The 11,317-nt window shown below is 44.7% G+C and overlaps 1 protein-coding gene across 2 annotated transcripts; it reads right to left on the bottom strand.

The window, feature by feature from the left end:
• Window positions 1–1,152: 1,152 nt before the first annotated feature.
• Window positions 1,153–10,239, bottom strand: zfand3 (zinc finger, AN1-type domain 3). 2 transcript variants are annotated; one of them, XM_028397872.1, is made up of 6 exons: window positions 9,716–10,239; window positions 5,354–5,394; window positions 2,216–2,407; window positions 1,766–1,831; window positions 1,471–1,662; window positions 1,153–1,392 (listed from the first exon to the last, which is right to left on the bottom strand). In XM_028397872.1, the coding sequence occupies exons 1-6, from the start codon at window positions 9,781–9,783 to the stop codon at window positions 1,238–1,240; spliced, it is 714 nt and encodes a 237-aa protein (XP_028253673.1). In that variant the 5' UTR covers window positions 9,784–10,239; the 3' UTR covers window positions 1,153–1,237. The 2 variants fall into 2 exon arrangements, with proteins under 2 accessions (XP_028253673.1, XP_028253674.1); XM_028397873.1 differs by having other exon boundaries at window positions 1,489–1,662; window positions 9,716–10,236.
• Window positions 10,240–11,317: the final 1,078 nt, after the last annotated feature.

The raw sequence follows: 11,317 nt of genomic DNA, 5'->3' as shown, positions 1-11,317 counted from the left end.
TAATGTTTAAGTGATTAATAGCCCCCAATTAGAAAAAAAAAATCCTACCCACAAAACACAAAGAAAATATAAATTAAAAAACTATTTCAAGGGTAATTTATGTTCTCCGTTTAGCACTCCTGTTTTTCTAAGCTGATACACGTGTTTTGGCTTCATCTGAATACAAAAATTCAGTTGTATTCCCCTTTATGTATCAAGAACAACAGTACCGCTCAGTAAAGTGAAAAAAGGACGGGGGAGGGACAGCAGGAGAAGAGGTTCTGCTACACAGAGGATTCATCCCAGTGTCCATTAGTGTGTTTTTCTTGTTTTAATATTTATATTTTTTGTCAACAGTCTGTGAGCAGAGGCAGGGATTGGCTGTATTGTCCTCCACGACGCCGTGGTTAAGCAGTAAAAACAGAGCTAATCACCATGACGGCCACATGAGGGGGGGGAGAGGGGGCGGGGGGGAAACCATGACAGCATCCTGCCTCACATGAACTCAGACCTGCACAAATACACTGTTTGCTATAACCATGCATGAGCCAGACATGGTTAGTGACGCTGTGCATGGAAGGACAAAAAAACAAAAAAAAAAGAAGAAGAAGAAGAAGAGGAAGGCGGGGTTACAGGTTTGATACTCCAACCCCCTGATGACGACCTGAGGAGTGGCCGTGGGACAGAGCTGGACCCCTCACCCGCGACCGAGTAATGAAAAAAAAAAAAAATGAATGGATCAGTTCAGCTGAACGCTACATCAGTTCCATAACTGTAAAACAGGAGAGTGAGCAAAGAGGAGGGAACCACAGCGGAGCTGATACACGACTGGATCCGTGTCCCTGCGGCATCCTCCCTCTGAAGACGGGGGGTGGGGGTGGTGGTGGTGAGTGACGGGGTGGGGTTAAGGCTGTGTGTGTGAACATGCGATACTGAATGTGGCTCCATGGAGCAGCCGCCCGTCGGCCCCGAGCGGCCGCGTCCAGAGTTCAAACAGACGCAGGAAATCAGGACTTCAACAGGGCGACGTCAAGCTCAGGTCCAGAATCATTGGGTCAGATGCAGAGGATGTTACAACCGTACCCCACCCACCCCCACCCACCCTCCCACCCCCTCCTCCTCTTCTTCCCATCCCTCCCCTCCCATCCCTCCCACCCTCCCATCAATCCCCCCATTTGTCATTCCTCCTAGCTCTCCTTCTTCCTCCTCTTTGTAAGCGCCTCATCTTGAGCTGGATGGCAGGTCACGCTGTGGCCAATCAGGAGCACTCCTCCCCGATGCGTTGGCACGAGCGGCCCACCTTGCGGTCCAGCTTCACCATCTTGAGCACGGCCTCCTCGCGGCCGCGGCCCAGATGGTCGAACAGACAGTCGTGCTGTTCGGGTAGACGGTGCAGCATGCAGAACACATAGCCTGTGAGGCAAACGGAAACAAAAGCGATGAGGGAGGAAGTGACCCCGATAAACAGCTTCCACTGATTCCAAACCTCACCGAGGTGCTGATACTGACCACAGCGACAGGAGCCCAGTTCCTGCTGCACCAGCTCTAGTTTGGTTTGGCAGCGATAGCAGCGCCGGCGGTTCTTCTGCTTGGGTGTCCCGCGGGCCTCCTCGCTGCTCCCCTCCTTCTCCTCTTGTGTCCGTGGTCGTTTCTCTGGTGTCGCCTCGCTCTCTGAGCCCGAGGCTGGGAACAAACAACGTGCAGGGTTAAGAGTTATCGCTCCAAACTGGGGCAGGTCACGCAGAGCTACTGGCAGGGGGAAGAAGAGGAAGAGGGCCGGCTGTACCTGATTCTCGGGGACGTTTTGTGGGTGTGCAGAGTGTGCCTTGAGCTGTTTCTGTGGACGACACGCCTGCAGATGGAAAAGGAGAGGACAGGTGAGACACGGGGAGAAATGACCCGCTTCATCCTGGACAAATCTACAGTGAAACTGCACGATGCGATCCAAGTCCTGACCTCTGTGTTACACCTGTTACTGATCCAATTCTTGTAGCTTTGCTGTGATTAAATCCTGCACAGTCTGTTCACTATAAAGATATCACAAAATGCTTTCTGTGAAGAACAGAATTCCCTGGCATGAGTTGCTAAAAGTTTCAGGGTCTCATATCTCAGCTGTGCTGTGTTATCTCTGTACTCCCAGTGGACACAAAGACACAAAGAACAGACCGGCCGTCAATGCTGTGATGAATACTTCTCTGTACTGACCTCCCCGCTTGTTTTTTTTTTTTTTTCTTACCTTCCCCCCGGCTGGAAAATGTGGACGAGGGCTCTTCGGTCGACGGCTGCTCCGAGCTAGAGGGTGGCGACAACGATAGGGATTGGCTACTGCTACTGCTCGTCTCACTACTGAAAACAGGCGATTGGCTACTCCCAGTGCTTTGGATGGGCTTGGAGGTGCAGTCCTCCACTGGCTGCTTCTTCTGGATGTCTGTGGTCAAGGACAGTCAGTCAGTCAGTCAGTGACGGAGCAGAGAGGAATGTTTAAATAGGACGGGGGAACGGATACAAAAGGAAGAGACGGCACAGAAACAAAGTCAAAACACTCAGATCTCATAACACACCTGTTTGTGGTGTGTAGTGCAGAAATACGGCTGCACGCCCCGAAACTGCCTGACGCCTATCTGCAACAGGTTTTATGTAACAAGAGTGTTTTTTTAGGCAGGCATTCAAATGTTGTACACAATATTCCTGCTCCCTGTGGATGTGTATTTTTAAATTGTTTTTCATCTGCAGGACGGGATCCATTACCTAAAACACTTGAAAGCCTGAAGAGGTCTCTCACATGTCATCATGTTTGGGTATCCTGGTTTTTAACGTCTGTGGTAATTATAACTGTGTACAGAGTCTCCTAATATCATTTTATCTCTTTAGAGTCAAAATAACAAAACTTTTACTGATGAGTCACCGACATCTTTTCTTGTTGTTGCACTTCATAAACCTCTATGGCCCCGTTCACACTGGAGAAAGTCATTCCAGCTAGAGCAGGATTGAGCCCAGACAGCCTTTAAGCTGGATGCGTTCAGACCTATTTTCAAATCTGGCTAGCACACAGTTGTGTCCGCACTCAATCCGGCTTCATCCAGCGTGTTTGCTGTTCTCCAAACCACTAGGTGGCGCCTCATAATATGGCTAATAATGTGGCTAGCCGGATTCGCTAGATCCACCTCTCGAGTCGGCTTGAAATCAAACTGGATTCAGCCGGATTGGAGGTGTTCACACTCGGAAAAAAAACACATCTGGATTGATCTGGATGCGGCCAAATCCTGCTTAAGCCACATTTTTTTCCCCAGTGTGAACGGGGCCTAATTAGTGTTAGCTGACAGCTAGCTGCTTTTTACACTTGGTAAATCATACCCCGTTCACACTGGGGAAAAAAATGTGGCTTAAGCAGGATTCGGCCGCATCCAGATCGATCCAGATGTGTTTTTTTCCGAGTGTGAACACCTCGAATCCGGCTGTATCCAGTTTGATTTCAATCCGGCTAGATCCACCCTCGAGAGGTGGATCTAGCCGGATTGGCTCAAATGTGGCTCAGGTGTGAACGCAAATGTGGCGAGCGAATCCGGCTAGCGACATGCTACTTCCGGTTCACGGGGCGCGACACGGGACAAAAAACCGCATGACGCATGTGCACAAGCGGTCCTCCAGCGGCATGAACGGACTCTGTATATTACGAGGCGCCACCTAGTGGTTTGGAGGACAGCAAACACGCTGGATGAAGCCGGATTGAGTGCGGACACGAGTGTGTGCTAGCCAGATTTGAAAATAGGTCTGAACGCATCCAGCTTAAAGGCTGTCTGGGCTCAATCCTGCTCTAGCTGGAATGACTTTCTCCAGTGTGAACGGGGCCTCAGTCAGGTCAATCAAGTCAGCATCATGCAATAAGAAACACTATGAATATTACTTGAACATGTTTTCAGGCAAACAAATGTCACAGGTGCTACCAACAGTTAAAAGTACAGGAGCTCTACATGATATAGACGTTTAAAGCTGCACGTCAGCCAACTCCTCTGAGTTTTTGTCAGGTGACCGCTGGTCACAGTCAATAAGGGCTTCCTAGTAGATCTGTAGAATGTTTTCTCTTTTACAGAATCTTATTATCTTAAATAAATCATTACAGTGTTGGGCTCTGATTTGGTTTGTGTGTCATGATGTTTGGACCTTAATAACAATACAGCTTCTGGCTTTGAGGAACGTGTAATTTGGGGGTGTGGGTCCAAAAACTAAATAAAAGAATGGTATTTTTTTTATCACTCAATACACAAATATTATCACTGACATTTCACTGGGTTCTGCACCCAAAAGTCAAATATTCTCTAAACTGCATCCCCACCTGACGCCAAGTTAACTCTGAAGCCTGAGCTGCACCTCAGACGCCTCTCTCTATATATACAATGATAATCTCAGACATTATAGAACCACGAGGATACATCTCCCTCTCCCATGATGGGGGGAGGGGGGTGAGGGAGGTCAGCCTAGATTTGAGTTTCTCCTCCACATGTGGGCTAACCCACTTCTGCTCAGCCTCCATACTCGTGTGGATTGAGTCTATTCTGAGCACCGCTGCTGTCTGTGATGCTAAACTCAAAGCCAGGCCCTTAGGTCCTCTCTGTCTGCCATGCTCCGCTGGTTGCCATGGCCACCGACAGAGCTGTAGCACACCCTCAGCCCACCAACTTGGACCAGTCTGGAGGGGCATCATTGGGAAAACTTTATGCAGGCTGTGACATTTTCAAACTTTATCTGGGCATTTTTTTTTATGTGGTGCACAGGCGAGGATTACTCAGCTGTCCTGAAACCACAGCTGCCCCTCCACAAAAGCATCACTTTAACCCTTTACCTCCTAATGCTTTACTTGATCTTTTCCTAGAACAACTTCTTAGCGTTATTAGCATTCCTCACTGAGATCTGCTGGCATACCTAGCCCCAAGCTGCTGCTAACGGGGTCTTGAACTGAACCCTCCGGCTCCCAGGAAGTGACTTAACAAGACAAAGAACTGCTCCACCTATTCATATAGAAACGATAAGCATCTACAGGTAACCCTCAAAAGACACCGATGGACACGCGGGACCTGAATGCATCCTTGCATGCACACATAAGGGGATTTGAACCTCTGTAGGAAAAGCAGTTAACGCTGTTGTCAGGCAGTAATTGTACACTGGAGGACCAGGAGGCACAAACCTGCAAAAATATCTATTCCAGTCAGAGTGACACCACCTGAGATGACGTAACGCCAATCTGACTTCATCAAAAACATGTTACAATTACCCTCCGAGGCAAAGAAACACAACGTGGTGACCTTCTTTTGTATCTTATGCTGTGAGATGATACGTCATGTAAGAGATACGGTGAACCAGGGAAAAAGTAACTTACCAGCAAAACATTTGGAGCACAGGTTCATAGTTTTACTGGAGCTGCAAAACAAGAGAGAGTAAATTATTTATTGTGTTACCGAGGCATCTTTTGTTGTGTAGACACTTTTGTATTTTGTAAAAACAAACATTATCTGTTAGCAGGTTTGATGATGACAATAAACATCATGACCGTAAATTGTGGCCGGGCTCAAACATGAGACCGTTCATTTGTTTAACAGTGTTCACTTTTAAATTTTTGGGTTCAGATGTTTGTTATAAAAGTCCAGTATTCATTAAGCCTTGTTAACATGCGGTAGTGTACTTTAAAACATCTTATTCTGAAACCTAGCCTGTACTACACAAAGAATCAGTCTGATCTCTGTGGATTCAAGTCACACAGAATAAACTACCTACAATAACCATACAACCAATCAGAAAAACAAAGCATGTATTTCACATTTTGTTTCCCTTTTTCCACTGGCAACCTCCTCGCTACACATTAAGGAAGCATGGGTTAAAGAAATGGGAACTGATATTCCAGATGACTTGTGGACAACTGGACTGAATCGAATCAAAGCATGCTCCGTGAATGCTAGACTCCAACTCATCCAGTTTAAAGTTATTCATCACCTGCATTATTCAAAGACCAAACTTAACAAGATCTTTCCTTCCATTTCTCCTACGTGTGATAGATGTAAATCGGATGAGGGTACTTTAACTCACTTATTTTTGACCTGCACTAAGCTTGATACATTTTGGACTGATATTTTTAATTTGTATAGTACTATTTATAATAGAAAGTTGACCCCCGACGGCCTATTGGTGATATTAGGATGCTCCAGTGAGTCATTATCTCTTCCCCCCCACTCTGCAGTATGCACTAATGTTTGGATTGGTTATTGCTAAACGAATTATACTAAGGGAATGGAAATCTGCCTCTTCACCTTGTTCTAAGAAATGGCTGAATGAACTGGTTTCCTGTTTGTACCTCGAAGAAGTGCGTTACAAACTTTCTGATGCTTACTCCAAATATCATGCCATTTGGGGTCCCTTTATGGATCACATCAACAAAGGAGAAAGACATTCTCTACAGACAACTTAAACAGACTGGAGCACCGGGCCTGGCATGCATCCATATTGCTTCTGCTCCTCTATAGTGGCTTAAACTTTGGGACTTGCTTTTAATTTATACCCTTTTTTTTGCACACTTAATTTATATGCACAGACATGTTGAATTTGATTTGGTTTTTTTGTGATGGCAGTACTGTTGCTGTGTTTTTGTTTTTTTTTCTTTTCTTATTGTATCTTATTTTAGGTGTCTTACTATTGTTGTCTATAAAAAAGAAAACTTTGCATAAATAAAATGTTTAAAAAAAAAAAGAAAAACAAAGCATGTGATGATGTCAGCAGAGCGACAACAAGACTAGTACAGCAAAAGACATTCAAAATGGTGAATGACTTGGAATAAAAACGTGAAAATCCAAGGTGTTACTAGCAATTTAACAAAGATTTAACAAGTCAAGTCATCACATACATCCAGCCCTGTTTTAGATAAACAGTTACGATTGGTGCGACGGGGTTCGTACTGAGCGGAACAGGCTGTGAAGAGGTGGGATTCCAAACCCCAGAGAACGGGTATGACTGGCCAGGCTGGGAACAAAGACAACAAGCCAAAGACATCAGCCTCAGCAGGTGAACGTCAAATTCATGTTTTACAGCACGAAACAAAAACAACTGCAGCTGCTTAACGTGCGAACAGTTGTCGGCCCTCCTCTCTAACAAACATTAGTTGGATCTTCCCCATTTTTAAAATCACCCAAATGACTGTTTTGTCACATCCTGAGCATCAAAAATAAATCGGAATAAATCCTAATCTCTCCCAGGGTTAACTCTCTGGAATCCACTTTTTGTTCCTCACTCTGGCAGTAAAACTCCAGGAGAAGCAGATGTCTGCAGTAAAGGTAAATTACTTTACTGCTATTGATGAATTGTCCGTCAATCGACTCATTGAAGTGCAGAATTCTGTTCGTTTCCGGCAGTCAGAAGCTTTATGATTATGTCAGTTACAGCAGGTTCAGGTAGTCTGCTGATGATCATTTGTTCTGTAAATCTACTTTTTTATCTGAAACTGCCAAAACACGCAGACTGAGGCTGACATCAATAATCTAAATATGCTATAGAGGATCGAGTGTCACACACTGTCATTCACAGTATTCATAAAAACCCTCCTACAACCAGATTAACACACTAACACTTGCTCTGACCTTCACTCACAGTAAAATGGAGTCTGATCTCCACTGTGTAAATCTCCTACAGGTGTGTCTTTCCCCCGCCTTCTGGAGGCCTCTAACGTCCACAGCACCACAATATGTCAGCCATTTCTGACAGCTGTGAGTCCTCTCCTCAATGGTGCACGAGCTGGAACGTCATGGGGTATTCCCATCATTGTTCCTGCAGGAGCTATGTGACTAATGCAGCAGGACGAACCTGCACAGACTGCTTTTACCTTCAGCAAGGAGCCGACTGTTTGTCACCCAATACAGTAAATCACCGTGTGTGTGTGTGTCTGAGGTCACAAAACATTCAAACAAACTCCACCCACGACATTTCTAATCAACATCTCATGCTTACAGTTACACTAAACACCAGATTAATTGCATTAATTTATCCAAATATGGACAAAAATGCTCTTCTTGGAGTAACTATGAGAAAACAAAAATGTCTAATCTACAACAAGCAGGCGACAAATCAACCAGGTGACACTCGATCAGCTGGGAAATCTTGATTATGTCTGAAAATATCTGGTTAAAGTGCTTAAACAACAAGGCCGTTTGACCCTCGTTTGACCTCAGGCATCGGTTCATGTCAATTTCAAAGTTCTCCTCTTACTTTGAAATTGAATTCGCTCCTATTTTATTTTATTTTTTAAGAAATGCCTACAAGCTGGTGGTGAACCTTACACCACCAGCTTTAAGCTTCGTCTAGATAAGATGGAACACTTGAGGCAGTGACACCAATAATCAGAAATAAATTGCAATTTTCAGTGTATTTTAAAAGAGCATTAATCAAGTATGCATTTCTGTCCTATGACCTCCATACATATTCACCTCTGGTCTATATGGGACCCTTTAATCATGCGAATCCGCTCATCAGTGCAACCGTTATTAAAAGAGGAGGAACTGATCACAGCTTTTTAAGCACTTCTTTATTTACATTTTTTAGTGCTTGTAAATCCCGATGACAACTCCAACATTACAAGTTTAATTTTTTTTAAATTGTGCTTTAATTTCAATGTAACTATGAGAACATATTGTTGGTAGACAACAGCCGATAACTCTGCCACCCATGTTAACAACACTAAACCCAAACACATCTGAGTTTCAGTAGCATGCGTGGGACAGGACACAGCACAGCAGCCCCAGGTGTTATTCTGAGCGGGGCCATAAAACACACACCGACACACACCGACACACACACACCACGCTGCCATTTGTGTCACCTGGCACTGACAGGTGGGTGAGTGGCTACCACAAAATGAAGGCATCTGAGAGGGCCTGTGGGGGTGCTAATCAAATGACAAGTCATATGACAGTGTTCTGTATTGATAACACCTCTAAAGACCAGTGGTGGGTGGGGGTTATCTTCCTGGTTCCACTACACCTTAAAAGCATCGATTAGTTTTTTTTTGTCCTGCTCTGTAATCTTATCACACTGTGTGTTGGTGTGACTGACATGTCTGTATCAGGAGACACCATCAGTCACGTTCGAGTGTCTCTGTTGGACAGATTAAAGGTTCCATGCAGTCGTGGTTGTAACACGGGAGCCATCAGTGAATCACATCCGGTATGCAACACACACACACACATCCACCACTTTGACAAGACCGGAAAAAAAAAGGAGAATTCAAAAATAAAACGATATCAGTCCGAACCGGGCCTATGGTCTCGGCTCTGTTCGGGGATTTTAACCGAAGGAGCGTGTGTGAAGCGTTAAATTCAAATTTTATTTCGAGAGGGTTTTTGGCGAAAAACAGGGGCAGCTTTAAAGGGAACCTGCTGGCAATAAATCATGTTCTATCTCGGGTACGTCATCTCCTGGGTTCACAAAATGCCCTAAAACACGATGTAGCACGGTTAAAAATAAGAACCGGGCCTTTAAACGGGCCGTAGAACTTCCAAAAAAACAGCAGCAATCAAGCTAGTTTTAAGCTAGCAGGTTTATTTATTAGCTAACTTCCCAACCCCCCACCCTCGGCCTGCACAACAGAACAACAACAATGGGTTTGGACTAGTTGAACCCGTTCAGCATATTTTATATCTTTTGACTTTTACCACGGCGGCTTTAATATACTTTTAGTTCGTGGTTTTTGAAAAACACTTACCCCCAAAACCCACAGGGACACCGGGGAGGTAGACTCGGAGGTTTGCTTCGTTCACTGGTGTCTCCCATGACTTCCAACACACACACACACACACACACAAAAACGCGAGCCTGAGGATGAGTCCGGGGCCTGGTCCTTCACTGAGGAGGGGAAAAAACGGTCCAACAGCCCGGTTCGACCAACCGATACACGTCCACTTTGTCCTAAAGTCCACAAGTGCAGGCGAACTCGGTCCGTTTCGCCCACAAAAAAGCTTCTGTTCGGCCGAACAACGGCTCAGTTTGAACTGGGAGAACCGAACGGCTCTCACAGCGATCAGCTGGACGTTCGGACGCTCCGACCGAGCAACGGAACGAAGGGGGGTGTCCCGGTGTTTCACTCGACACGGAAACAGCTAAAAAAGCCCAGCAGCTGTCCTCAGACGCGGATTAAACACAACCGAGGCGGCGTTAAATACGTGGGAGGGGGAGAGGACAGAAACTTAAACAGCCAGAGACAGGCCTCCCCCTGCTGACACTTCGGGACCACCCCTATCCACAACACGTCGATGGGCCGGAGCACGCTGGGCCGGAAACGCGTCCATCAAACCTAGAAATGTCAATATTGCCTCAACGAAATGAAGGGAAACGGTACCAGAACCCCGCAGAACCCCGCAGAACCACACGAACACACACTTTGAAGTGATTTATTTATTTTACAGCGAGTAAATGTAAAGGTTCTGTTCGCTGTGATCCGTTTACCTGATGACACTGAGACTTAACTCTAAGGTTTCTTTCTTTCTTTTTTTTTTAATTAAATCTAATAGATCTGATCTATTGTATTTCAAAAGTTTAAATTAAATAAATATAAATAAATAAATATATATATATAATAATCGAGCCAGAGAGAGTTAACAGAAAGGCTGCTGAATAAAACAGCGTATCATCAGCATACATTGACCCATTTAAGCCATTCAACTATCAAAAATGTTCATCTCACAGAGGACACCCTGGGTCAACTTCAAGTTTTTTTTTTCAAAAAAAATTTATAATTTTTCAAATATTAAGCAATTTCGATGTCATTTTTAACATGGGAGTCTATGAGAGAGCCCCTCAACGAGGGTCATCTGCCACATGTATCTCCTCCTCCTACAAATTTCAAGCTACAGACTCCATTTAAGTCTTAAAACGCTCATCAGATGCTGCTCTATCAAACTTGTGTTCAGAATTTTCTAATTCCGAATCGTTTCCGCACACCAGGCTCTCAAAGTTGGAGTGGTTTTTGAGGTCTCCTCAAATTTTCCTCAGTAATATGCCCTTTGCCCTTTTCTAGTTTGTTTTGTAAATCTATTTTTTTAATCTGAACCTGCCACACCATGCAGACTGAGGCTGACATCAATAATCTAAATATGCTATAGAGGATCGAGTGTCACACACTGTCAATCGTGGTGTTCACAGTATTCATAAAAAGCCTCCTACAACCAGATTAACATACTAACACTTCCTCTGACCTTCACTCATAGTAAAACCACTGCTCAGTTATTGAGCCATGGCAGAAAGGCTGCTGAATAAAGCAGCACGACAAACTGAGATGTAGAAAATATCATTATTAATATATAAAATA

The sequence above is a fragment of the Parambassis ranga genome, chromosome 24, assembly GCF_900634625.1.
Source record: "Parambassis ranga chromosome 24, fParRan2.1, whole genome shotgun sequence".
Classification (NCBI taxonomy): domain Eukaryota; kingdom Metazoa; phylum Chordata; class Actinopteri; family Ambassidae; genus Parambassis; species Parambassis ranga.
Note: the sequence above shows the minus strand (reverse complement) of the source record. Positions and strands in the feature narration are given on the sequence as shown.

Excerpts from the sequence above, each read along its gene's own strand:
- zfand3 (XM_028397872.1), bottom strand. The coding sequence starts at position 9,783 with ATGGGAGACACCAGTGAACGAAGCAAACCTCCGAGTCTACCTCCCCGG. Across the intron at positions 1,832-2,215 it reads ATTTTCCAGCCGGGGGGAAG|GCGTGTCGTCCACAGAAACA; the intron begins GTAAGAAAAAAA and ends TTCCATCTGCAG. Across the intron at positions 1,393-1,470 it reads TGGTCAGTATCAGCACCTCG|GCTATGTGTTCTGCATGCTG; the intron begins GTGAGGTTTGGA and ends TTTGCCTCACAG.